The following is a 27989-nucleotide window of genomic DNA, read 5'->3' on the forward strand; positions in this document are numbered from 1 at the left end:
AGCAGTCACGTCACGGTGAGTGTGTGTATGTGGGTGTGTGTGTTCGTGTGTGTGTGTTGATTGTTCGTGTTGTTCAAGTGTTGACGGACTGGGAGAGTTAACGGACGGACAGACCGTGTTGTGGATCCCAGGAAGTTCTGTTGTGTTTCTCTGAGCGACTCGATTCTGCTCCGCTTCGCTCCGGAACCGGACCTGCAGGATGACCCAGCGGGGCCCGGCCGAGTTTACCCCACCGCCGGAGTGCCCGGTGTTCGAGCCCACTTGGGAGGAATTTGCAGACCCGTTCGCGTTTATCAATAAAATCCGACCCATCGCCGAGAAAACCGGGATCTGCAAGGTTCGACCGCCGCCGGTGAGTGCTGTCGGGGACGGTCTGAAGCGGACCGGCTGAACCGGGCCGGATCTGCGGAGTGATTCTGAGCTCGGTTCAAAGGGAAATGTCTCAATATGGCGGCGCAGTGACAGCACTGCCGAACCGCTTTGTGTGTAGTTACATCCGTGATATAGTCGAACTTCCGAACCTCTCCCGGGGTCTGCGCACGAACTACCGACCTGCGTGACCCGGGATCCTAGCCCATGAGCAAATTAATTGTGCTTAGGATCCGCAAACGTCGTAGATATGAGAGATTTATAAAGGAGAATGTCTGTTATGTGGCCCCTGTGTGTATGTTACGGCCTGGTTCGGTTCTAATAGCGGATTAAACGTCAGGTTTGCGTGTTTAATTCGCTGTTTGTCAGTGTCTATCGTTGATATAAAGGATCATTGATCTATTTAAAAAAAAAAAAAAAAAAAAAAAAAAAACATTTATATTGAATTATTAGGACTGGTGTAGTTGGTTCGGCATCTTTGTTTTTTTTATGTATTTATTTTTATTGATTTTTAAACTGATTTATATTGATTTAATAACTAATTTATACAAATGTTTACAAGGAGTTAAATGCATTGAAAAGTTTAATGTCTTCAGAGAAAGAAAACCACCAAGACTCAAGAAGATACCTGCCAACGCGGAAATAAACCTTTTCTTTCGTTTTCACCTCAGTACATTTACTTTATACATTTATAAAATAAAGTCTTTTTTTACTTTTATTACATTAGCTGTAAAAACACAATATGTCAATATATCCATATAATGATATAAAAGGTATATACTGTAGTTTTTATCTTGTATTCTGTTCAGAATAAAATCTATTCTGTGACAACAGTGGATCTGAGCGGATCAGAATCATTTAAACGTTAAATTACCGTTTATACTCGGCGGTTACATATAGTTCACTGAAGTGGAATGATCCGGTTCAGACCAGCGGGGTTTATCTGAATCCGAACTGCTTACTCCAGAACTAGTCTGACCCAGTTTAAAGCGTTCCTTTGGTTCTGATGGCGTCCAATATCTCTTTTAGTGACGATTAGATGAGTCCATCGCTGTTTGTGTCTGATAAACCGGTTCTTTGTTTTACATCCTTTTTCATATTTACAGACATTTGAAGACAGGACAGAATTTCTGTTTTCATGTCATATAGGAGAGTCCGTCTGTTGAGCACTGGAGCAGAAATATACGGTTCTGGTTCATGCTTGATATGAATTCGGTTACTTGTATAAATCTAATGGACTTGCAGCTACGTGACGTGATTCACGCATGTTGTCGCGGATAAATACACCAAACAAGCGATGAATCACGGGCAAAATATCTTAAGCATCATTTGAGAACGATGGCGTCGTATTAATGACGTTATAAATATCAAAAGAACAATATTACACGTTTTATTTTAATCTTTCAAAGGGCTTGAAAGCTCTCGAAGGCTGAAACTGGGGGAGATGGCTTCATATGGCCTCTTGCGTTCCAACACAAAGAGTCCGCAAACATATTTTGCGAACTGGGTTCGGACACGAATCATTAGGACAGTGTGAAATGGTGCATATATTCGGTTCGGCCAACAATCTGGTCCAGAATCCTTTGGATGGATGAAGTCCCCGGGCCGGGCGCGTCCTCCATGTTGCGAGCTATGGAGTGAATTAACCATCTGGCCATTTTGTGTCTTTCTGTAACTGCTTGCCTGAACATCAAACAAGGAAACACTGTTATATTAACATAACATGCTCTGAACCCAACTTCAATTCATAGATGGTGTATCTGTGGAAGTTTTGAGATGCGTTGCGTTGATTCTTGTTCTTTGTGGCGAGCAGAAATCTGTTTGTGCCTAAGCAATGATCTCCACCATCTCCTGTTGGGGACTGGAGTGGTTTGTTTATAGGCTAATGTTTTTGCATTTGAGTTGTTACTCTTTCTATGTGTTTTTGAAGCATTTTTGAAAGATATGAATGAACACTGTAAGGTTTTATTTGTTTTCTCAGAGGCATAGATGCTGATTACATAACTACATGATTATTACACATGTATAAAATGAGGCTATAATATGTGGTTTGTATCTTCTTTTGATTGTGAATCCTGAGGTTCCTTTTTGTGTGTGTGTGTGGCTAAGATAAGCGAAACCTTTTTTGATCCCGAAAGGAAAATACTTGCTTATATTGGTGGCTGTTTGGTCTCGGTAATCAAACTGTTATTTATATTGTGTGTAATGTGTATCTGGAGAGACCATTGTGTGTGTTTTTGTTATTCTGAACGCAGTTGTAAACACTGCATTGTATGTTGTCATGGGTGGCTGTGCATCCCTGTGCTGGAGACAAAGAAAAAGAGCTAAACTGGGACTGAAAAGGTTTTCCTATATAGGCCTACCAAACTGAACAAAAACCTCAGTTCCACCGTTTAGCCATCTACATCAAGCTGGCCTTTATGTGTGAGTGAATGTGTGACTTTTAGCTCAGAGAAGCCACTGTGCTAAGCAGACAACACATTCAAGAGTCTTGACCACAAACCACAGTCAAGTTTGTAGAGGGTCTCTTCATCACATCGTTTCAAATAAATTCATGAACAAAGAGAAAGGATTCATTGTGTGAATAAAGAGACTCTCTAAAGTGTTTCTTATAGGTTGATAATAGTGCTAATAGGACTTTTCCCTGGTTCTAAATCAGTTTACTTAATACAGTTGACCAGCATACATATATGATAGTGTGTAATTACATGCCTTTTGTGTAGACGTTGTGTATCACCATTTAATTTAGTAGTGTTCCTCAACCCTTGGTTTGAGAAAGACTTATCTCTAAACAAAAGAAACGGTCACCTTCTAATCAAAACCTCAATGTTTTAGTATGTGTGTAAACGCATTCACAAAGACATTCGAAATGAATTGGGAAAACTAAATAGGAAAATGGTCTTCTTGAGAAAGACCCATTTGTTTTATTGGTTTTTGTCTTCCTGATCTCTGTAGTAATGAGCTATGGAAGCTCAGCTCAAGGATAGATTCTGTGGTTTGGATTTGCTGTTGATGGGAGTGAAGTTTGTTTTTGTAAAACCTTGAATTGGACTGAAGGCACAAGAATGTAGAGTGTAATTCACAGTGGCCGACAATTCTGGCTCGCTGGTCCTTACTTGATCTTGAGCTGTGCGTTTGGTCTGAGGTAACATTGCATGTTGAAATGAATTAAAAACTCAGAAATCTAAGAATTATTTTTTAAAATGAGAGAAATGCGAGATTAGGTTATTTGTTGGTTTATTTTGTTTGTGTGTGTTTAGGACTGGCAACCGCCATTTGCATGCGACGTCGAGAGACTTCATTTTACTCCTCGAATCCAGAGACTCAACGAATTAGAGGTGAGCTTTGAAATTTTGCTTTGAGTCGAGAGAAAGTGTGTTTGTGCACATTATGACAGTGGTCACTGTCTTGCATCCTTGTCAGCAGAATTTGAATCTTTTTAGGGATGTCTGTTATTAAATAGCACCATTTGTGAGATCCTTAATAATGAACACACTACATTCATAATGTTGCTGATTCTTGTTTTCTGTTCTGTGTTCTGCATCCTCCCCCCTTCTGTCACGTTCCCCTCTCTTAGGCTCAAACCAGAGTTAAACTCAACTTTTTGAACCAGATTGCCAAGTTTTGGGAGCTACAAGGATGCACGCTCAAAATTCCACAAGTAGAGCGCAAGATCCTAAATCTGTATCAGCTCAACAAAGTGAGTGTGTAGGACAGGATCTCACCTGATCCACAAAGCATTTAAGATTATTGAAATGTGTATATTATGTTAATATAGAGAGCTGAAATGGTGACTCATCTCTGTGTGCGTCACAGAGTTATTCATTTAACCGCAGGATTCTTTATCATTGGCCAAAAGAAACAATGAATGTTTATCTTTTCACTATGAAGTCATCAGAGAAAATAACACTCGTGCCATTAACACACACTCTCTATGCCTTTTTCTCATTTTCTCTTTTTCAATCTCTTCAGTTGGTTGCAGATGAGGGGGGGTTTGATGTTGTATGTAGAGAGAGGAGATGGACAAAGATCGCCATGACGATGGGATTTGCCCCAGGCAAAGCTGTGGGGTCTCACCTGAGATCCCATTACGAGAGGGTTCTGTACCCCTACAACCTCTTTCAGTCGGGGGCAAACCTGCTGGTAAGTTCAACATATAGACACATCAGTTCAACGCGTCACACTCTGCATACAGCTTTTCAGTTCACTGAATGAGTATGAATGAGGATATGCGACTTTTGGGTTAAGGAGTCGGGTTACATCATGTCTGCAGTGTTAAAACTGGGCTTTCAGGGTTGGCAATTTAAGTTTGTGCATTATTAGGGATGGCCATAAGGTTTGATTTAGTATGCTGTGCTTATAAACACAGTGTTTGTGGTGAAGTGTGTTATTAATTGTGTTAGAGTTGCCTGTTTCGTGTATTTTGCGGCAATCTTCCTTGTCTTACGTGCTTTATGCACCACAGTGTTTGTCTTTAGAGAAATTATATTGTTAACAATAGTTAGTCTTTGTGAGGCAAACCCACTGAAAAAGCACAATTGAACATCAGAAAGCACAAACACATTAATTACCCTAATATTCACATCCTTTTACGCTCTGTAAACTGCTCTCTTTGTGTCAGAAGAATGTATTAATAGGATTAATGAGCTTTAGCCTCTTCTTGAGTCACCTAGACACAAATAATTTGATCATACACAAGAACATTGAACATAAACCGTATCTTGGAGCCATTGACTGAATGCTTAACATCTCTGTTAGAGATGTCGGTGACCTCTGACCTGGAGGTCACTGCTAATTTGTGTATAATGTTCGGTGCTCTTTTCTACATCAGGCTCCTGATCTCGCCGACAAACTGATGAGTTTTGCGGCACCTCCTGGGCTGGAGGAGGTATGTTTCAACTTTCCCCATTACCTAATCAAAACATGTAACTCAGGACAGGATGTGATGTCAGTATGGGACCTGTGGGAATGAACGGTTGTTTTTAGTTGTCACTCTGTGAACTGTGCTCCTGCGGTCTGAAAATCACACACATCTAACTTTTTGATGTAAGGAGATGTATTTGTGATATCTGTCCTGTTCAGACTATTTTTCATGGTTGATGACAAAGATCTGTGTCTTATCTTTCTTTTGCTGCTTCTGTCCTTGTGTTATTTTTTTTTTAAACCACTTTTTTGTTTGTGTTTTGTTTGACAAATGGGAGCAAGCTGGTCTTTTAGTGACAGACTGCATCTAACCTTTCATGACCCCCCACTGAACCCCCAGCTGTCCAGCAGAGACACTGTTGCTTTCATTCCCCACCTACTACTCTCGTCTTTGTTTTCACTCTCTGTTTCTCGTGCTGCTCTTTCTGTTTTTTGTCTTTTTGAGTTCTGCCTTATCCTTTCTTGCTACCTTCCCCCTCTCACTCCTCCTGTCAGCCCACAGAGCTGTGACCTGCTTTCTGTTCATGCTAATCTCTTACACCTCCAACTGTTCTCTCTTCTCCCTATATACTCTCCCTCTATCTGCCTCTACACTAATCTGTAATCTGATAGTGGAAGCAGGCACCATCCAGTTTAGATGGTGTGTAACTGGGAGTGCTGAAGATTTTTGCCTGCATGCGCTACTGGACATAACATTCTTATTAACAGGTTATTTACACATTAGCGCTGATAATCTGTTGGGTGGTGGGAACTGATGACGGCTGTTTTGATGTAGATGTCATTTTTAAAGTGAAATTTCACAGTTTGCTTGTTTCCAGTGTGGAGAACCCTTAAGTGACCTTAAAGTGACCCTTTCCTTTTCTTTAGCTTGAAATCTTGAGCCTTAAAACTTGTGTTTTAAAACCTTTTTATTTTGAACTTTATTCTCATTTAACATTGAATTTCCTCTCTAGTCTGAGACCAAGATTAAAGGTAAAATAAGTCATTTATATGCTACAAGTGGCACCAAGCAAAATTGCAAAATCTTTTTTGTTAAAATTTCAAGCACTCCCCCGTCTTACATTTTTAGCCCAAACAGGCAGTCCTGCCCCAAATTTATTCCATTTGTTGAGTCAATGACTACGTTTACATGCACACCAGAAAGTAGCTTATTGCGAGAAAGTGGCGTTCCCATTTACATGCACTGTTTAAGCGGCGTACTCTTTACTCCCGTATACTTGCGGCTCGGTCAGTAAGGAGCTTTCTCCACAGCAACATAATTTCCCTGCAACGCTTGTGTAAACAAACATGGCATCCAAGGAAGACTTAGCTATTTTATTCTGTTGCTTCACTTCATATCCCAAGTTGCTGCTGTATTTGTTTCCTTTAACTATCTATCGTGACCTGCAGTGGAATTGCACTGCAATAGTGGGGTTCCCCTGTTACATAAAACTCAGGGATTCTCTCAACATACTTGAGCACACACAGTATTTGCAAATGATATTTTACATTGGTGTGTATAAATAGGTATAGTTTATAGTGTATGTATTTTTCTCACTGTACTCCCAAAAATTTTGAATTCTCTTCACTGTGTTGACTAGTTGTTGGGATCCATCCTATGACGATTGTTATCCGGTTTGTTAACACATGTGCACTCCTCAAAAACCTGTAAGAATGCCGCTTATGCGTTTACATGGCCACATAAGATGTGTTCTCCGGAAAAAACCTGGTGTGCTTTCTCCTAACCCTTTAAACATTGTAAAGAAAGCAAAATGCCTCTTTCTGCAAAAACCCTGGAATAAACCGTTTTCTTGAGTGCATGTAAATGTGGTCATTGTTCTTATGTCCAGCTCAGTCGGACTGCTCAAACAATATTTGGTGGCGATATAATTACCGGTAAACAATTCACCTTTAATATTAACTTAAGAAGCCCAAAGTCATTTATTGTACAACATATTGGAATATATGCTTTATATGTAAGTTTAACTTCCAGAGTTAAGGCCTTAACCAATAGAGTTGTGTTTGCTTGTTTTTCTAAAGTGTTTGCAGAAGCCATCACTGGATGATGTAAATGGTAAAGATAAAGAGTACAAATCCCATGACCTGCTGCAGAGGCAAAACATTTACATGCAGCCCAGTGACATGAACGTGCCTGCTAGAAGAGCCAAGAGGATGAAAGCAGAGGTGAATGTTAAGAAACAAACATGCACACAGCACTTACATGAGGCCCCTATAATGTAAAGGCCATTTACATGGTATTAACATACATTTAAATTGATCCAATCGCAAATGTACAGTGTTAAATGCAGGGTCCAACGCATCTGTGTTGAGATCTGATCACTTGCTACATTTTGGTAGTAACCGCATTGTATTGTAAATGCTAATCTCTACTGATGCATTCCAAAACAACCTTCCCATCAAAAAAACTTGGAAGGCGAAATCTGATCCAATGTATTCGCTAGAGACGCATTTGTGAGGCAGGGGAAACTTTCTTGGCTGACCACTTGTGATCGGATCACTTGAAACAGAATAAAGCCTATGTTTTGTCACAGTCTGTGCTTTCATGTTGTCCCATTTTCAGTTCCCATTCAAATGTTCCATTCTGTGTATAATTTAGGATTTATAACAATTTGTGTTAAATGAAACACACTTTTGAATTATTTTTCTCTTTCTCTCTCTGTCTCTTTAGTCTGGCTGTGTGAAGTCAGAGGGAGGCGAGGGGTGTGAGAACAGGCCAAATCTCAGAAGGAGGATGGGCTCTTTCGTTGCCAAACCTGAACCAGGTGAGCAACGTCCTCTGTGACTAACATTTCATGTCTCAAATCTTCAGTATTCAGTAGGATCTGACAATCTGCAGTAAATCAAACAATCTAAACATGTTAATTTGTTAGTCAAATCAGGATCTTTATATTAACAGATGTCTTTGGGTCAGTCGTAGAGAGGGAGATCCCCATACAGGTGAAGCAGGAACCTGTGGAGGTAAAAGCACTGAACCCTGAACCAGAGAAAAGTAAATCACGCTACAAGAATAACACCCCCCCTCCTCTAGTCAGCACAGTGAGTTTCCTCCTCGTCCTCCTCTCATATTCAAATTCCCTTCTGTCACATGCAAATCAGATGTCGTCAAAGCTCTGTGGACAAACCGATGCTGTTGATTATAATGAGATGTGACAGACTCAATGCACTCTTTACAGACTGTACACAGATATAGACATTTCATAAGAAAATTTAGAGGAAAAAGTGTTTGGTTCACTTATAAATTACATTTACATGCTAATGCCATGCTCTACCAGTTGAGCTACAGGAACCATAGATTTGTCCATTGGCTTTGTAGTGGAATTCTTTGCAAGGATTAGATGGCATATGGCTTACAGTAGTACCATACTCTCTCTTTCTCGAGGTGGACTTGTATGTGTGTTTAGTGTGTGGCAAGGGGAACGACGAGGATAGGTTGTTGCTATGTGACGGTTGTGATGACAGTTACCACACCTTCTGCTTGATCCCGCCCCTCAGTGATGTTCCCAAAGGTGATTGGAGGTGCCCTAAGTGTCTGGCTCAGGTGAGTGGAACAGATCTGGAGTTTGCCAAATAAACAATAACAGAGTTTGTTCAATGTTTAAAGTAAATGGAAGCAACTGAATCTTAGCTGCACTTTATGAGTATCAATGACCAGTTGAAGATCCATGTAGCTTTATATATTGGTGCAAACCAGGCTTTAATATAGCAGAACAGGGGATTGACTTATTATTTCTGCATTTCTGCAGGAGTGCAGTAAACCTCAGGAGGCATTTGGCTTCGAGCAAGCGTACAGGGACTATTCTCTGAAAGCGTTTGGGGAAATGGCTGACTCCTTCAAGTCAGACTATTTCAACATGCCTGTTCATGTATGTACAAAGCCTAACTAATACTCTGGCATTGACTCTCATGAACATACATTTACAAATCTAACTTAAAAAACAAAAGCATTATTAGATATTAATTTTGGTGCTTTCTATTCTTCCCTGTGATTGTGGACCTGTGTGTATTTCAGATGGTGCCCACCGAGTTGGTAGAAAAAGAGTTTTGGCGGTTGGTTGGCACCATCGAGGAGGATGTGACAGTGGAATATGGCGCTGACATTGCCTCGAAAGAATTTGGAAGCGGATTTCCAATCAAGGGCGGAAACTTTAAGTTTGCACCGCATGATGAGGTACAACTGGAAAATCAGGAATTTTGAGAGATTACTCATTATTTCCAACATGTATTTAGTCAGATTCCAAACCCATTAGCAGTGCTTCCTCTCTTTGCAGTACCAATGATTACACATTTACATAAGAAACAAATGTATTTATGCATTTGCACTGTGTGAGTTTGGAGGAAATCGATTGTGCAGGCTGCATTGAGAACTTTGCTGAGTTGATCAGTCCTCCTTTTTCATCACTGATGGAATTATTCTGTGCTGTGATTGTTGTAGAAATACCTTAATTGTGGGTGGAATCTGAATAAGATGGCCATGATGAAACCATCGGTGCTTACCCATGTCACAGCAGATATCTGTGGCATGACCCTGCCGTGGCTTTACGTGGGCATGTGCTTCTCCTCTTTCTGCTGGCACATTGAGGACCACTGGAGCTATTCTATCAACTACCTACACTGGTAATAAGATTATAATAAACACACTATAATGCTTGATAACAGAAAATAAGCACCTCAGAATGCTTAAAGATGATGTGAAACAGCATTTCCAAAGCATGTATCTTGCCAAATATGTGTATTTCGGAATTATATGGAAAAAAACAGGAAATGTTATCCATTGTGATGGATACAGAGAGTGCAAAATGTGTGAGAGTGATATGGTTAAATGGCATGTCATTGGTGACAACCCTAATTATGTGTTTCTGTTTGTTGGTGTGTGTTAGGGGAGAACCTAAGACCTGGTATGGTGCTCCAGGTTTTGCCGCTGAGCAGTTGGAAGCAGTCATGAAGAAACTGGCCCCAGAACTGTTTGAGTCTCAGCCAGACCTTCTACACCAGCTGGTCACTATCATGAACCCCAATACACTCATGGCTCATGGAGTACCTGTGAGTAACTCGCACATAATTATGGAGTACATGTGAGTAACACACACATGCTCATCATCTATGTTTATGGACCAACTCGTTCTATTCTTTTCCATCAGATTTACAGAACCAATCAGTGTGCAGGAGAATTTGTCATCACATTCCCACGATCCTATCACAGTGGCTTCAACCAGGGCTTCAACTTCGCAGAGGCTGTGAACTTTTGCACGGTGGACTGGGTGAGCTGTTTTAGGATCAGCCTGAACTCTGCCATTAAACTGACTGATATTTTTGTTGATTGTCTTGAGCAGGGTTTTTTGTAGATGGACGTTCATATGTAATTTATGTTCTAATCCGTTTCTGCTTTGTTGTGTTTTTGTAAATGTGGTGTGCAGATGCCACTGGGGCGTCAATGTGTGGATCACTACCGTCTGCTGCACCGTTACTGTGTGTTCTCTCATGATGAGATGGTGTGTAATATGGCCATGAAGGCTGACAGCCTGGATGTGGTTCTGGCATCCGCTGTACAGAAGGACATGCAGCTAATGATCAGAGAGGAGAAAGAGCTGCGGGACAGAGTCCGTAAAATGGTGAGGGAACACAAACATTGTGATGTCACACATACATGCAGCATCATGGGCAGCTTTTTTAACTACAGAATTATTATAAATATGAAATACTGTATAGCATATACATCATATAATCTCATATTAAATCATAAAATCATATAATCATATTAAAATAAATATACCTTCATATTTTTTGATAATGTTTAAGGGTTATAGGTTATTTATATTGGTAATATATGATTTTGTCAATTTTCATGAGTTTGCTTAGATTTATTTATTTTTTGATCAGTATTTCACAACATCTCTTTCTCTCTGTAGGGTGTGGGCCAGTGTGAGCTGTTTGAGTATGATTTGCTGGCAGATGATGAGAGACAGTGTGTGAAGTGTCGCACCACCTGTTACCTGTCTGCTCTCACCTGCCCCTGTAGACCAGGAGTCCAGGTGTGTTTGCACCATGCTCACAACCTCTGCTCCTGCCCAATCTCCAACTACACACTCAAGTGAGTCTTCACTGGATTTATTACTCCTCTCTGATCATGGTACAAGAGCTGCCTTACCTTTTCCCTTTGTATTAGTCAAGATAGGCCTTTTTGGGGTCCTGGGTAGCTCAGCGAGTATTGACGCTGACTACCACCCCTGGAGTCACGAGTTCGAATCCAGGGCGTGCTGAGTGACTCCAGCCAGGTCTCCTAAGCAACCAAATTGGCCCGGTTGCTAGGGAGGGTAGAGTCACATGCGGTAACCTCATCGTGGTCGCTATAATTTGGTTCACTCTCAGTGGGGCACATGGTGAGTTATGCGTGGATGCCGCAGAGAATAGCGTGAAGCCTCCACACGTGTTATGTCTCTGCGGTAACGCGCTCAACAAGCCACGTGATAAGATGTGCGGATTGATGGTCTCAGACGTGAAGGCAACTGAGATTCGTCCTCCTGAGGCGAGTCACTACGCCACCACGAGGACTTAGAGCGCATTGGGAATTGAGCATTCCATTCTGGGGAGAAAAAGGGGAGAAGAAAATAAAAAGAGAGGCCTTTTTGTAATGTATTTTCATCATCATCATAAAAGGGATATTCCACATTTGTGGCATAATGTTGTTTACCACATAAATGTTTTTTGACTTGTCCCTCCTTTTCTTGAAAAAAAGCAAAAATCAAGATTACAGTGAGGCACTTACAATGGAAGTGAATGGGCTAAACCGTAAACCTTTAAATACTCACTGTTTTAAAAGTATAGCCACAAGACATAAACAATATGTGTGTTAGCATACATTTTTGTGTAAAGTTATATCTAATTTTAGAACTTTGTTGACATGACGATGTAATGCAAAAACACTAAAACCTTAAAATTACTAAAAAGATTTAAACAACTTTACAGCTCAGATAATACTCAACTTTTAAAAGAATTAATGTAAGTGCTTTAATAAAATTATAAGCTTCACATTTCTGATTTTAATCCCTCCAAAAATTGAACCCATTCACTTCCATTGTAAGTGCCTCACTGTAACCTCGATATTAGCCTTTTTTTTTTTTTTGCTGAATATTATGCCACAAATGCTGTCAATTGATCTTAACTTGTATTGAACCCGGAATATTCCTTTAAAGGTGCAGTATATAAGATTCAGAAACCCTTGTTATTAATGACACCTGTGGCCGTTAAGTGAACTGCAGCCAGCTACCTGTTGCTCGTGCTCGATCACACACTCCACACGGACACGAGCGAGCATCGACCAAAACAATGATGTAACATACAAAGAGACTGAACGTGATTCACCGGCATCATGCTGACAGATGAAGTAGCATAATTAAAATTACACAGTTATGATTGTTTTACTACAAACTTTGAGACTGTATATTATATTTGACTCTCCAGTGCTGGAACAGGGCTAAAACAAAGTGTGGATGTAGGTCTGACTATGTGAGACTGTAGTTGTAAGTAATCACTTATCTTTGCATGATATATTGACTGCATTTATATGACATTTAGCCTATGTCTGCGTTAGCTAACTAGCCAGTTTTATCAATATCTGTTAGCTAAATTTGGTGGATGATGACAGTAGTTGTTTATAAAATAGACTGTACATTATAAATATGTTGACACAATTCAGTATTGATGTGATTCCATCACAACTGTCATTTTGATATATCGATGCCCTATTGTTTTATCATAAAAGAATGTATATATTTTCTGTATAACCACGTTACACTAATGAATGGGTCTTTTTGCATTATCTTGAACATTGTCTAGCATTCATTTCATGTATTATTGTAGTTTACCTTGCTGAATAATTACAGATTAACATTGACATTAACCTGACTTTTAGTATAAAGAGAATATTGTTGAAATTATTTGAAAGTTATGAAGCAAGGTAGCTTGAAATTCGTAAGCGTTAGCAGGCAAGATCAAGTTAGCTAAAATTACACAGATCAATCCTTATGGCACTATATTTCACATGCTTTGCAGTTATGTAAGCTTACCTGTCCAATAAGAAGAACGCCAATTCAGGGTCGGTTTTGATCCCCAAAACCGAACGAAGGTCCCTCCAGGAATCAAATACCATGCCGATGTTCACTCTAGTTTTCGCTCGACCACGATCACGTTGCCACTTAGCCAGATGGGATTCAGTAGATAAATGTTTTGTGTAGGAGTCGGTGTTGGGCTGGGAGCTGGACCTTTGCTGGATTCCATCTCTAAGATAACATTATCTAGTGTTGCAGTTTGTTGTCATTGTTGAATAGCGGAAGAGAAGCTATTACTGTCTGAGGCAAGGCTCTCGGGAGCGCGAATGAACGTCACATCCTTTGGATTTTCCTGGCAAAACCGACCCACTCCCTTCACATGAAAATCGGTCTACAGGCTTTAATAGGCAACCTAGGAAGTCCGGGAAGGACTAATTTTTTAAGTTGCGTTACAAGCCGTTCACACATTGGCAAAAAAAAGGTGAATATTACATGAAAAATTTTACATATTGCACCTTTAAAGAAATATGTTTTTGGTTGGTTAAATTGAATCATAAGTGTTTAGTCTCTTAGAATATAATTTAATCGTAATAAGTGCTTAAGTACTGAAATTATTTGCTCGCTGCTCTGGAAAGGTTTTGAAGACCTCTGGTGAAAGTTTCATTCAATGTAATACTCAACCACACAGTTACCGTTTCACACTGGACGACCTTTACCCCATGATGAATGCTGTGACGCAGAGGGCGGAGTCTTATGACGAGTGGGCCTCAAGGGTGACTGAGGTTATGGAGGCCAAGCTAGACAAGAAACGCAGTGAGTTTCATTCTGAACACATGCAGAACTAACACAATAATGACTTTACAACCCTTCATCAAGACACATTAGCTGAGGTACTCCTGACTTCCTCAGTCCCGTTAACAGATGGATAAAGCATGTCTAAAATAAACAAAGAAAGATCAGAGTGCCAGTGAGTTTGAGGTTTTTTGCTAAATGAAAATCAAAAGTTTCATTTTGGACAGCAAATGTACAAACTTTGATAATTCCTCTTAGTGTTCCAGTGTTCCTCTTAGATATTAAAGACAATTTTAAATCAAATGGTTGAGACTTTCTTAGTATGAGTTTCACATTTGCTCCTGTTATCTTTTTCATACCCTTTCTCTCTTTCACTGTAGATGTCACCGTGTTTCGCTCCCTTCTGGAGGAGTCAGATGAGAAGTCATTTCCAGAGAATGATCTGTTACGTCAGCTCAGGCTGGTCACTCAAGATGCTGAGAAATGCTCGTCTGTTGCCCAGCAACTGCTAAACGGCAAGAGGCAGACCAGGTACAGACACTCACACACAGACTACAGTGATGCACAGACTCTTACACATGCTATAGCAGCACACACTCATGCAAAACAAACATTTTAACTCACGTACAGTGTTTAAAGCACACACACATTTGAGTTTATTTCTATTTAAGGGGAATTTTGTGTGGTGAGCTTCATCTTTCTGCAAACAACGCTTTGGTTTGGTCAAAACATACAGTATATGGCATATGAATTTTGTGCAAGCCTACATGCATGTGTTTATGTCAGTATGTCATCATCTGCCTGCAGGTACCGCACAGGTGGGGGAAAATCTCTTAATCAGCTCACTGTGGAGGAAATGAGATCATTTGTCCGGCAGCTTTATAACCTGCCCTGCAGTTTGACACAGGCTCCACTTCTAAAGGTGACTGCCACACACGCAGTTGTGCAAGATGCACCAAGCACAGGCAATTTTATTGTAATAAAAGTACAAAAATTACATAAGTATGAAAATTATGTCATTATGTACTCACCCCCATGTTGTTTTAAAGCCATATGACTTTCTTTATTTCATGGAACACAAAAGATGTTAGGCAGAAAGACTTAGTCACCATTCACTTTTATTGTTTTGGGGAAAAAAAAGAGAAGTAATTCTGCCTGACATCTCTTTTTGTGTTCCGTGGAGGAAAAGTCACACAGGTTTGGAACATCATGAGGGTGAGTCATTGACAACGTTCCCACGCATCCTGGAAAACCTGTAATTTTGCAATGCATTTTTCAAATCAAAGAAAAGTCATGGAAAATTAGAGAAATACCTAAATGTCTGAAAAATAATTATTTGTCCTGGAAAATATTTTAGTATAATAAAATTGTTCAACTGTGTCACTAACATGGTTTTTGTTACATTTACAAAAACATGGTAATGATCTGTACTCAGGATAGGAGTCAAATACACAAATTCACATGGTTTTGTCACTGCCAGCAGCTTCACATTGTTAAACAATATCAACGGTTGATTGCCATTAACGAAGCCGTCATGTGCATGTCATGTGTTTTGCTCATCTGCTGTCATCTCTGCTTTTGCTCCGAACCTTTTTACCCATAGTAAGTAAATATGATTTTTTTTCATTCCAACATTGCTATAATGTTAATTACAAAAACATTTGAGTTGTACATTTTTAACTATGACGATGAATTCACCGAAAATGAATTCACACCCCAAGATGGTAGTGTGGTGATTTGGCCTTTACACCTCAGGATCTGAATAAATGTTCAATAATTCAATGATCAGAGTCAGCTTACTCCACTGTTACCTCTTGAAGGGCCCTATGATTTGGACTGAATCAGTGATTCCTGTCTTAAAAATGTCATTAGTTATAAAGCGTGGAATGTCATGGAATATACTGTAACACATTTGGGGTTTAATCACACTTGGCCATGTAGCGAACTGCTTATCTGGAGGTGACATACTACTGTCAGATACACACAGAAATGCTAAAATAAAAACTTGATTTAAATGGACACGTGAAATGAGGAAAATACAACACAAAATATATTACTACTGAATAGTAATATTTACTGTATTTGAATTATTATCTCCAGTGTTTCGTATTGTGCTGTGAGGATTTTGTTAAAACCCACTTAATTTGATAAAAATTATGCAATGTTATGTTGACAAATTAAATTAAAATAATTATATTTTCATTTGATTAAAGATGTAATGAATTAATTTCATTAGACAACATTTGATTATAAAATTTTATTAAACTCGTAAATGTGGAATTCAGAAAAAATAACCTTCTAATAACCACAATATACATCAGGACTGTTAGTGTGTTTTGCTTTAATATTACACCTGTTGGGAACATGAAATGTCCTGGAAAATCATGCCTTTAAAAGAGTGGGAACCCTGATTGAGAAAATCATTTTCATATTTGAGTGAACTATCCCCCTTTTTTCCCCTTTTTCTTTTTTTTTTTTTTTACCCTTTTCTCCCCAATTTGGAATTCCCAATGCACTCTTAAGTCCTCATGGTGACGTAGTGACTCGCCTCAATCCATGTGGTGGAAGACTAATCTCAGTTGCCTCTGCATCTGAGACTGTCAATCCACGCATCTTATCACGTGGCTTGTTGACATTATACACATTATAGCGACCACGAGGAGGTTACCCCCTGTGACTCTACCCTCCCTAGCAACTGAGCCAATTTGTTTGCTTAGGAGACCTGGCTGGAGTTACTCAGCACGCCCTGGATTCGAACTTGCGACACCAGGTGTGGTAGTCAGTGTCAAAATGAACTATCCCTTTAAGATTAGGCAGAGGCACGGATAATTTCTGAATGCCTCCGGCTGATTTAGCACATATAATAGAAGCAAATAACTGAATCCATTCCCCTCTCTCTCTGTCTCTCTTAGGAGCTGCTGAATAGCATTGAAGATTTCCAGCAGCACAGTGAGAAACTTCTCTCTGATGAAGTGAGCACAGATTCTGTTAGTGAGATTGAGTCCTTGCTGGAGGAGGGCTCTAAGTTTGACGTGTTTCTTCCGGAGTTGCCGCAGTTACGGGAACGTTTAGAGCAGGCTAGGTGGCTGGCGGGAGTCCGGCAGGCGGAGGATCCAATAACAAACCCCTGCGGCCTCTCTCTGGACAACATGCGCCAGCTGATCGATCGAGGGGTCGGACTGACACCGCATCCCTCCATCGAACGCACGATGGCTCGCCTGCAGGAACTGCTAACGATCTCAGAGGAGTTGGAGGAGAAAGCACAGGCACTGCTCAAGGCCAGGTGGGGACAGCACAGATAAACATATACACTTATATAAACATGTCCATATACAGCAGCCCCAAGAATTATTTGGACTCTTAAGCAGGCACATGCAGAGGGGGTGGCTCTAGGGGCTCGAGCCCCTGCACTTTTGTTAAGGGTGCCCCTCCGACAGGGCAGTGGCATAGCCACGAGTGTTCCAGGACATGCAAATGCAACCCAAAATGAAAATTTGCACACCCAAATACAATTTTTAGTTTAATAATAGTATGTAGTGGTGTAAAAATGTATCCGTATTATGCTGAAGCTTTGCATCGATTACGGAATTTGATAATCCGTTATAATGACTAATAATACCCAGTGTGTTACAGAGGCCATCTCAGATTACACTGAGGAAATAAATTAAAGTTTAATTTGGATTTCTGCCTCATTGTTCATAATTGCACGTCTGTTTAAGAAAAATAAGTTAATTGTTGTTCTTTTCTTCCCGAATTGCGATATGTTATGCATATTGTGGAATATTTGGAGAATACTCTTGGAAAGGTAGGCGACACTTTGCTGCGGCTTTACTCGCGATCATTATTTGTCCTTATTACACGGCTCTCTGGAATACTCGATTCTAATTGGTCAATGGCGCCATCCAGCAGTCAGATATTGCTCTGTAACTACCGCACATCCAGAGATTTAGACGTATCAGACCACTCATCCGGGTTCTGCGAGTTCTGCGGAGCTCTCTCCTGCTTCTTGGATCACTGTGAGATATCTACAAGTAAGCTAATAAAATAATTTAAACTCAAATTAATGTTTCATGTGGATTTATTTATTTATTTTGCAAGTAGTCTTGTAATAGGTTGAATAATGAGGAGGCAGACGGTAATTTTTACGAAGTAAAAACACCAACAGAACTTCGACGCATACCAGAGGTTGATTTCAGCTGTTCAGGCTGATTATTGAGGAGTCAGCACAAAATAAACAGCAACAGAACTCCGTAGGTTGATTCCAGCTTCTCAAATTACATAATTTCAATGCAAATCAATATTTTATGTCCATGTATTTATTTATTTGGTTAGTAGCTATGTAATAAGTGGGATAATGTACAGTCTGTCAGTTGTTATCGCACAATAAACCCCGACAGGGTGATCAGGACCCGAAGCGGAGGGGTCTTGTGTCACCCTAAAGGGATTTATTTTGCAATAACAACCGATGGACTACATTATCCCTTACTTAACATCTTAGACGTCATTACGTTTTTAATTCTGTGAGCCTGCTTGGTTTAAAGATCAGACTTATCTGCCTGTATAGATGATAGATTTAATTTATATTTCAAAGATTGGTTCAGTATATGTTCCCGTGATGATATGCAAATCTGTACGCATAATCGGCAGTCTACTTATCGTCTGTTTGTGTTAGTTTGCATAAAGCCAGACATAACATTATCCTTTATTCATATTGGCTCAAAATTAAAGCAATGTTTTTTATTATGACCCAAACCTCCCTGTATTCCATAAATACAAAGAATGTCCGAAAATGATTTTGAATCTTCTTACAGTTGTGCATTCTTCTGTTCACAATGCATTGCGCATTTATTTCTTATCCACAATGTAACCTAAACCCAGGTTTGTTTTGTTTTTTTAATATAATTATTAATACAGAATTTTATGACAAATTATTAAGCCTAATATTTTGATACAATAACAGGCCTTCCTACTACTATTTTTTTTCTCCCAATTTGGAATGCTCAGTTCCCACTACTTAGTAGGTCCTCATGGTGGTGCGGTTTCTCACCTCAATCCGGGTCGCAGAGGACAAGTCTCAGTTGCCTCCACTTCTGACACCATTAATCTGCGCATTTTATCACGTGGCTCGTCATGCATGACACTGCGGAGACTCCGCATGTGGAGGCTCACGCTACTCTCCATGATCCATGCACAACTTACCACGCACCCCATTGCGAGAACCACTAATCATGACCACGAGGAGGTTACCCCATGTGAATCTACCCTCCTTAGCAACCGGGCCAATTTGGTTGCTTAGGAGACCTGGCTGGAGTCACTCAGCACACCCTGGATTCGAACTCGTGACTCCAGGGGTGGTAGTCAGCGTCAACACTTGCTGAGCTACCCAGACGCCCCCCCCCACCCCCGACCTTCCTACTCCATTGATAATTGTCATTCATTTGTTTAGTTCAGAATGAAAACGTAACAGGACAAAAAAAAAGAACTATAGCGAAAAAGAAATTGAGGTTGTACACCCATATAGGGGCCTATATATACAGGAAATGTACAGGTGTACCTAATAAAGTGGCCAGTGAGTGTATATTGCCTATTTGTGAAGACATGCTCAGTAGTAGAGTTTCTGGTCAGGCTCAGAGTCGTCTCAAGCAGTCAGAAGAACTTTAGTGACTTTATATGAAATAGAAAAATCTAAAATCAAGTGGAATGACCAACCTGTGATTGACTGTGGAATTACATCCTTTTGTAAAGCAGCAGATGATTTGCATCAGTTTATGCCTAAAGATGCTTAAAAATGCAAAGTAGCCCTTGAATGAGCCTTGTATAATTCCTGCAATGTTGGGCACCTCGGCTCCAGGGGGCAGCACAGAGTGATTCTGTAGTTAGCTGACATTTGTTATCATGTAGTTGTTTTTTTTAAGACCTCCAGAGAGTTTGGAGACGATCTGTTCCCAGCTGACTCAGGTGGAGGGTGTACCAGCATACCTGCCGTACTGCCTTCTACTACAGGACACAGTAAACAGAGCTAAGGAATGGCTTCAGGAAGCTGATGATCTACAGGTAGTGTACACTATAATAAAGGAACTTGTTTAATAAAATACTGTACATGTGTGAGTATACATGTTGGCCTGTATGGATACTAGTTTACTTGCCATATATGACAGTTGCATGCATGTCTATGAGGTGTCTAAGAAAAGGAAAAAAATCACGTGATGTTATATTTATATGTGTTTGCGATGACAGGTGGGAGGTCGGATTCCGCTTTTCGGCTCGCTCTCTGATATGGTGCTGAGAGCTCATGCTATCCCCGTGCGACTGGAGCCTCTGGAGCAGCTGGAGGTCCTGGTCTCAGAGGTGCAGAGTTGGAAGGAGTTGGCCACAAAAACCCTCCTGATCAAAAACTCCCCTTTCACTCTGTTGGAGGTCAGACTGGACAAATAATCATTCAAATTAATCAAAAAATTTGTTTTTAAAGGAATAATTCACCCAAAAAATTACAAATTCTGTCATCTACTCTCTAATTTAGTTCTAAACCTGTATGACTCTCTTCTGTGGAACTCTAAAGGAAGTGTTTTGCATAATGTTTACACAAATAAATGGAGACTGGGGCCCTCAACCACAAACAGTGACAAAAAAGCACTAAAAAAAAAAGCACCATACAATTAGCCATCTGAGATCTTTGTGTGAGGAACTGACAGAATTGTTTTATTCACTGATAATCTTCCCATCTAATGTTGCTCTCAAATCTCATTCACACTTCTGCATATTGAAACATGGCACCAGCTTTCATTTTTCATAGTTTTCATTTTTGGATTAATTGTTTAAAATGCAGAAAGTTTAAAATGGAACTTAAAAGTACAGTAAATTTTAAAAGTAGTTTAAAGAGGTTAGCCAACAGGATTTACCTTTTTCATTTGATTTTTTGAGCTATAAAGAATTTATTTCATTTCTATATACTTTATTATACATGATTTGTTTCTTTCAAAGTGATTTATTGGTTTTGGTCACCCGTGCAGGTGTTGTGTCCCCAGTGGGAAGTGGGCAGCTCTTTGAAGAAGAAGACGACGAGGAAGGTTAAATGGGAGAGTGTGTCATCAGGGAAGAAGCTTGTGAAGCTGGACAATATGAGTGATGTAGAGAGAGCACTTTCAGACAGCAAAGACTCTGCATCTGCTGTAAGTTCAGTATACTGAAAATACCTGACAAACTTCAGAGAAGCAAAACCACACTATTTCTGATTCATTCACACATTCTCTCTCTCAGATGTTTACACTGGCTGAAGTTCGTTTGAAGGAGTTGGAATCGCTATGCTCTCTTCGTGCAGCTAATGAATCAAAGCTCCTACCTGCAGCGGACTGCGGAGCTCTTAAAGTGTGTGTATGTCAGAAGTCACCCATGGGTGCCATGCTGCAGTGTGAGCTGTGTCGAGATGCTTTTCACAGCGTGTGTGTGCGTGACCCCAGTGATCGTCGTGACAGAGAAGCTTGGCTTTGTCCGTCATGTCTACGGTCGACGAAGCCCCCTCTAGACAAGATCCTGTCCCTGCTGGCATCCCTGCAGCGGATTCGTGTGCGTCTTCCAGAAGGCGATGCCCTACGTTACATGATCGAACGCACAGTCAGCTGGCAGCGACGAGCACGAGGGGTTATAGACTCTTTTGATCTCTCGCAGACCTCTCAGGATTGTAGAGGATCTTCACCTACACTGAGCCATCGAACCACTGGACACAATAGGAAGGTCGGACATTATATTGCACAGGCTATATCTATCTATCTATATCTATCTATCTATCTATCTATCTATCTATCTATATATGTGTATATGTGTATATATATATATATATATATATATATATATATATACACACACAGACACTGTGTATGTACACCGATCAGCCACAACATTTAAACCACCTGCCTATTATTGAGTAGGTCCCCCTCGTGCCACCAAAACAGCGCCAACCCGCATCTCAGAATAGCATTCTGAGATGCTGTTCTTCTCACCACAATTGTACAGAACGGTTATCTGAGTTATCGTAGACTTTGTCAGTTTGAACCAGTCTGGACAATCTCTGTTGACCTCTCATCAAGGCATTTCCGTCCACAGATCTGCCACTCACTGGATGTTTTTTGTTTTTGGCACCATTTGAAGTAAATTCTAGAGACTGTTGTGCATGAAAATCCCAGGAGATCAGCAGTTACAGAAATACTCAAACCAGCCCATCTGGCACCAACAATCATCCATGCAATTACCTAATCAGCCAATCATGTGGCAGCAGTGCAGTGCATAAAATCATGCAGATACGGGTCAGGAGCTTCAGTTAATGTTCACATCAACCATCAGAATAGGGAAAAAATTGGATCTCAGTGATTTGGACCGTGATTTGATTGTTGGTGCCAGATGGGCTGGTTTGAGTATTTCTGTAACTGCTGATCTCCTGGGATTTTCACGCACAACAGTCTCTAGAATTTACACCGAATGGTGCCAAAAACATCCAGTGAGCGGCAGTTCTGTGGATGGAAATGCCTTGTTGATTGAGAGAGGTCAACAGAGAGTGGTCAACTGGTTCAAACTGACAAAGTCTACGGTAACTCAGATAACCGCTCCGTACAATTGTGGTGAGAAGAATAGTATCTCAGAATGCTATTCTGGGATGCGGGTTGGCGCTGTTTTGGCGGCACGAGGGGGACCTACACAATATTAGGCAGGTGGTTTTAATGTTGTGGCTGATCGGTGTGTACATACTGTGTGTGTGTGTGTGTGTGTGTGTGTATATATATATATATACATACACTCACTTACAGGCCACTTTATTAGGTACACCCGAACATCTACTTATTTGTGCGATTATCTAATCAGCCAATCCTGTGGTAACAGTGTTTTGCAGATCATGCAGATATGGGTCAGGAGCTTCAGTTCAAACAAGCAGTAGTGTTTTATTCTGAAGGTGTCGATGAGAATCTTGAAGAATCCAGCAATTCCATATTCACAAAACCAGACTGTTGCAGTACTCTGGTCACAATTATTGTTGCTAAATATTGAGATGGATTATGATTTTTAGAAGTCTTGTCTTTAGCTGGATTGCACTAAGCCATTGTGTAAGAAACATGGCTTGTAAGTTGCCTGTTTTGCATGAAGATTGTCTGTCTGTTTAATGTAGTAAAAATGCTATCGATTTGAATGCGGACCAAGCATCTTAAATCTGTGCAGTCAGACTTCAGTAACATTTGCTAAATGTATTTCTTTTATTTAGTTAGTTTTTTGTTTGCCATTTTGTGTTGTTTACTGTGTGTCAGTTTCGTTTACTACCCATAAATACATTTTTATTCTTGCTTTGTAGCAGCTGTCTTCATCTCGGTGTCAGGACTGGAGTGTTTCCGGGCAGGAACAGTCTGTGTTTTACACAGAGCAGCGCTGCATTCCCCTACAGGGTCTGTATCATTCTCACATTATGACACTCACTGACAGGTCCGAAATTAACACCTTAACATTTTCTATTTGGCCGGTAAATTTCCTTCCTAGCAATGTCTGTGTCCTCTCAAAGAAATGTAACCCACTCCACTTTTGCCCTCAAGGGGGCTCTGTAGGCCTACAATCAGCGAGATTGTTGACGTTTAAAGAGAACAGCCCTTAGATAGTTTCCCGCTGCTCATCAATAGCCTCAGTTAGCAGTAAATATAGAAGCAAGATGAAGGCGATGTTCAGTAGTGTTCATGCCATTGAGACCACTCTCGGAATTCGAGCGGAAGTGCAAATTCTTTTTAATTACCCACCACACATTCATTTTCTCCGGTAATAATAGCATTATATTACTGAAACCAATTGAATTTCATGTCCTTTGGTTCCATTAATGGTTCTTTTTTTTGTGATTAACATTTTTTATTGATTCGTTTATTAAACAATGAAAAGCAAAACATATACAAGCAGAATCAATATTTAACCCTAACAATTGCCCTCCTCAACCCCAGCCCGACCCCCAACAACACCCCAGTGGTCACATAATTATAGACAGACATACAAAACAAAAAAATATATAAATAACAATCACACACATCCACTACACCTCTCTCTCCACTGTCCCTCCCCGAGAGCCCTCCAAAAAAGCCAGATACTTGCCCCATTTCTCCACAAACAAGTCTAAATTCCCCAGTCTTCTGGATGCCCCCTCTTCAAAGGCTGCTACCCTGCCCATCTCCGAACACCACTCCTGAAATGAGGGCGCTCCAGCTGACTTCCAACCCCTTAAATTTATCTGTCTGGCAATCATAATTCTAGTTAGGGCCCAGTTTTTTTATGTGCTTATTCTCCATATTAATGACCGCCCCATCACCTAAAATACAGAGTCTGGGGCAAAATAAAATTTATGAGCCCAATACCCCACACATAAAACTCTGAATCTTCAACCAAAATTCTTGGATCTTAACACATCCTCAAAGGACATGGGTTGTGTCTCCATCTTCTGATTGACATCGCCAGCAGGTGGGTGTGTCTTTGAGACCAAGCCTATGCAATCTAGAGGGGGTCCAATAGACTCTATGTAAAATCTTGAATTGCATAAGTCGAACCCTTGCATCTCTAGATGCAGACATGATGTTATTTAGAATCCTAGACCACACTCCCTCCTACAATACCAAGTTTAGATCTTTCGCCCATAATCTCTTACGAGAAGTTGAAGTTCCATCACCCAGACTCTGAATTAGCAGGGAGTAATAAACTGATGCCTCATGACCTTTTCCAAAAGCAGTAATCACCTGGGTGTAAATTACTCCCAAAAACAGTACAGAGCAGGTGGCACAGCTGTAAATACTTCTAGAACTGAGATCTGGGAATCCCAAAAAGTTGAACCAAATTTTGAAAGGGTCTCAACACTTCACTCTCGTATAGGTCACCGAGTGTAGTAACCCCCCTCACAATCCACTCTGACCAGCAAAAAGGAGACTTGTTGATACATAATTTGGGGTTTGCCATATGCTCGATCCATTAATGGTTCTTGAACGTGCAGCCTTGTGGCAATGCGGACAGAAAACCAGATTAAAATATGCAGTGCTTTTCAGCGCAAAATCAACAACTACAGCATTACCAGTGATGTGTGATTACCAAATGAATGACTCTTATTAGCCGGCTCTTTTTAGTGAATCAATAAGACTTATACATCAGTCAGAGCTGAGTGGATGCATCTGACTGAATTAGTTGAGTTTGCCATAAACCAAGAAATTACTGTGTTATGTGTACTTGAGGCTCATGAGACTCAGTTGTACATATGACAGCATGTAGTTTAAAATACACATTTAGTTTTGTTATAAAAAGTGAATTATCTGGAAAAAAAATCTAAATGGACTTTCAGGCAAAATAATAAAATACAATTATTTTAAAGAAATTCACTTGGAAACATGTGTACAGTATTGTTTATTTGTCTCTCATGTCTGTCAAATCCACTTGTAAAATGCCCCCCCCACCCCAAAAAAAAAACAAAAAAAAACGGAGGCAAGAAATCTAACTGGTTGGAAATAAAAAAACAGTTTAATCTACCAGCCACCTTGACTGGCTAAAAAGTTAGTTTTCGACCCTGATAGATGAGCTCATTGTGCAGAGCATTAGAGCAACCGTACAGAGGACAGAGAAAGCTCACATTTTAAAATCAGTGTGTATGTTTTCCAGGTCTCAGTGCGGATATGGAAGAGTTGATGGTGGAGGGTTTGCTTCTACAGGTTTCTCTCCCCGAGACTCAACATCTATACAGACTCCTGCTCTCCGGCCCCCCGACCATAAACACTCCCCACATAGAACTCCCACCCTACCTCACCCCGAAACACTCCTCACCACAGAGAGAGGTAAAGTGTGTGAGTGTGTGCATGGATTAATTGAGACTTCCTATTTAACAGACCCTTGTTCCATCCAAAGAGACTTGCAGTACATTAAATTGAACAGCTATGATGCTAAACCACTATTCAAGTAGATGCTATGTATATCACTGCGCAGCACCCATAGAGGCCAACTACAAAGCACTAAGCAGGTTTACAGGACTACTATACTTTCTTGTGGAAGGATGGCACTTTGAATTTGCTTAAATAACATTTTGAAGTTTTCTGTTCTTGATATTTTTTTTGTATATTAACCATTTTATATAAGCAATTAGGCATTTGAGGTCTTGCTATATAGTGAATATAGTCTGTAAGGCATTGTAAAGGGGTTGCACAATGCCCTTTAACTGTGAATATATTTACAATAGTGCAAGGTCTCATACCTTATTGGTTAATTAAATGCTTTGTAACTTTTTTTTTTCTATGTTCTCTGAAGAGAGATGCAATCACTTCAGCAGAAAAGAAAGCAAAGCGACGAATGAACAGGGAGGATACGGAGATCAGGGACAGAGGGATAAAGCCGAATAGCAAGAAGCAGAGGATGAGCACAGAGAAGAGGAGAGAGAGGAAAGCAGCTTCAGTCTCTGCATCGGACGTGTCCCAGTCCGAAGACTCAGAGGAAGATATGTCCCTCTGTCCAGCAGAAAGCTGTCTCCAGCCTGAGGGAGAAGAGGTGAGTGAATCTATGTGTGAACCAAGGTGGTTTGTACTGCACTTCAAAGGCAAAAAGCAGTAACCAAAATTGTTTCTCTTGTCCTGCGGCAGATTCGCTTGGCTCAGCTATGTGTGGAATTAGAGAAAATGTAATGAGACGACTTTATAATCCACATTTGGCTGGACAACAAAAAAACTTTGAAGCCATTTTCTCAGGTTCAGTATTGGCATAGTTACTGCATTTTCGCTTTGTAGGGCAGTATAATACCTGGAGAAAGCTGACCCTTAGGTTTCCCATTCATCTCAAAGACCAGCAGGGGGTATATGGCGCATTTTAAGCAGCCAAACCTTGTGTGTGTGAATGAGTGAGTGAGTGACCGTGTATGTATGTTAACTGTATACTCTTTCTGTTGCAGGTATACTGGGTTCAGTGTGACTGTTGTAACCGCTGGTTCCACATGATGTGTGTGGGTGTATCAGCAGAACTCGCAGCTGAGGAGGATTATGTGTGCGTAACGTGCAGCACAACCAACGCAGGCCGTCGGAAGTGAGATGGACAGACAAGACGGCATCCAGTCTCCCACCCCTTCCTCCTCCATCCCCTCTCCTGGCTGTGTAACTGACCCTTCCCTGTTCCCTAACCTATGACCTCTGACCTTTGTTACAACGGTGCTATTTTACTTTTTTTGTGGGACTTTACGTCCTGAATGATACTATTTGGTCACTCTTTTGTATTTGTACAGCTTTTTCCCTTCTGTTGAACTGTTTGTGATTGTCTAAAACGATGCTTAATATGCTAAATGCTGAATAAATATAGCAGTGCATGGGTTTGTGTTGTTTTCTGGTGTGGAGGAGAGACACTCATCCACAGCGAGGATTGTCTCTTCTGCATGCACAGCCGGAAACACAGCAACACTGGACAAACAAACAAACAAACAAACAGTTATCACCAAAAACAATAAATGATAGATAAATACAGAGAAATTATATTTTGGAAACTTGCCGTTTCAGTACACAGGCATATGGGATTCTCTTCCTTGTGTTGTTTTATTGTAGATGAGTTTTATTTATCTGAGCAATAATGTTGTTTGTACATTTCAGGAGCTTTGCTGCGTTTTCAGTTGTGTTGGTGCTTTTAGAAATGGTGGTCAGATATACAAGTGATGTAACGGACAGACAGATGTCATATTTGTAGCAGACAGAAGAGTGTAATAAACTGCCACAAAACCTGCTCAAGCCGTTTTGAAGGGTTAGGGTGGGGTTGGGGGGATTTGAGTTTGGGATTTGACTAGCTTGTTAAAAAAAAATGTCCCAATTTATAGTGTGGAATAAAATCTTTGTTCTAATATCA

General features: G+C 40.4%; 1 protein-coding gene across 6 annotated transcripts; it reads left to right on the forward strand.

Moving 5' to 3' along the window:
* The first annotated feature begins 23 nt into the window (after positions 1-23).
* Positions 24-27970, forward strand: LOC127424242 (lysine-specific demethylase 5B-B-like). Of its 6 annotated transcripts, XM_051669244.1 has the most exons (29): positions 217-352; positions 3325-3514; positions 3630-3707; positions 3947-4069; positions 4342-4512; positions 5201-5257; positions 7312-7455; positions 7961-8054; positions 8189-8328; positions 8672-8830; positions 9036-9155; positions 9302-9460; positions 9725-9906; positions 10170-10332; positions 10431-10550; positions 10707-10901; positions 11199-11380; positions 14026-14150; positions 14510-14660; positions 14937-15051; positions 17042-17412; positions 20045-20183; positions 20367-20546; positions 21140-21298; positions 21387-21860; positions 23464-23554; positions 25782-25954; positions 26421-26657; positions 27055-27969. In XM_051669244.1, exons 5-29 carry the CDS (start codon positions 4405-4407, stop codon positions 27187-27189), a joined length of 4173 nt encoding a protein of 1390 aa, XP_051525204.1. In that variant the 5' UTR covers positions 217-352; positions 3325-3514; positions 3630-3707; positions 3947-4069; positions 4342-4404; the 3' UTR covers positions 27190-27969. The 6 variants fall into 6 exon arrangements, with proteins under 6 accessions (XP_051525200.1, XP_051525201.1, XP_051525202.1 ...); XM_051669240.1 differs by lacking the exon at positions 3325-3514 and having other exon boundaries at positions 24-352; positions 27055-27970; XM_051669241.1 differs by lacking the exon at positions 3325-3514 and having other exon boundaries at positions 24-352; positions 23467-23554; positions 27055-27970.
* Positions 27971-27989: the final 19 nt, after the last annotated feature.

Source organism: Myxocyprinus asiaticus, chromosome 33, assembly GCF_019703515.2.
Source record: "Myxocyprinus asiaticus isolate MX2 ecotype Aquarium Trade chromosome 33, UBuf_Myxa_2, whole genome shotgun sequence".
In the NCBI taxonomy this organism is placed as follows: domain Eukaryota; kingdom Metazoa; phylum Chordata; class Actinopteri; order Cypriniformes; family Catostomidae; genus Myxocyprinus; species Myxocyprinus asiaticus.

What these genes read in the sequence shown, in the direction of transcription:
- LOC127424242 (XM_051669240.1), top strand. Translation starts at nt 200, where the DNA reads ATGACCCAGCGGGGCCCGGCCGAGTTTACCCCACCGCCGGAGTGCCCG. An exon ending in AGTTTGCACCGCATGATGAG is followed by an intron (nt 9,461 to 9,724) that starts GTACAACTGGAA and finishes TGATTGTTGTAG; the next exon opens with AAATACCTTAATTGTGGGTG. An exon ending in AGGAAGCTGATGATCTACAG is followed by an intron (nt 20,184 to 20,366) that starts GTAGTGTACACT and finishes TTGCGATGACAG; the next exon opens with GTGGGAGGTCGGATTCCGCT.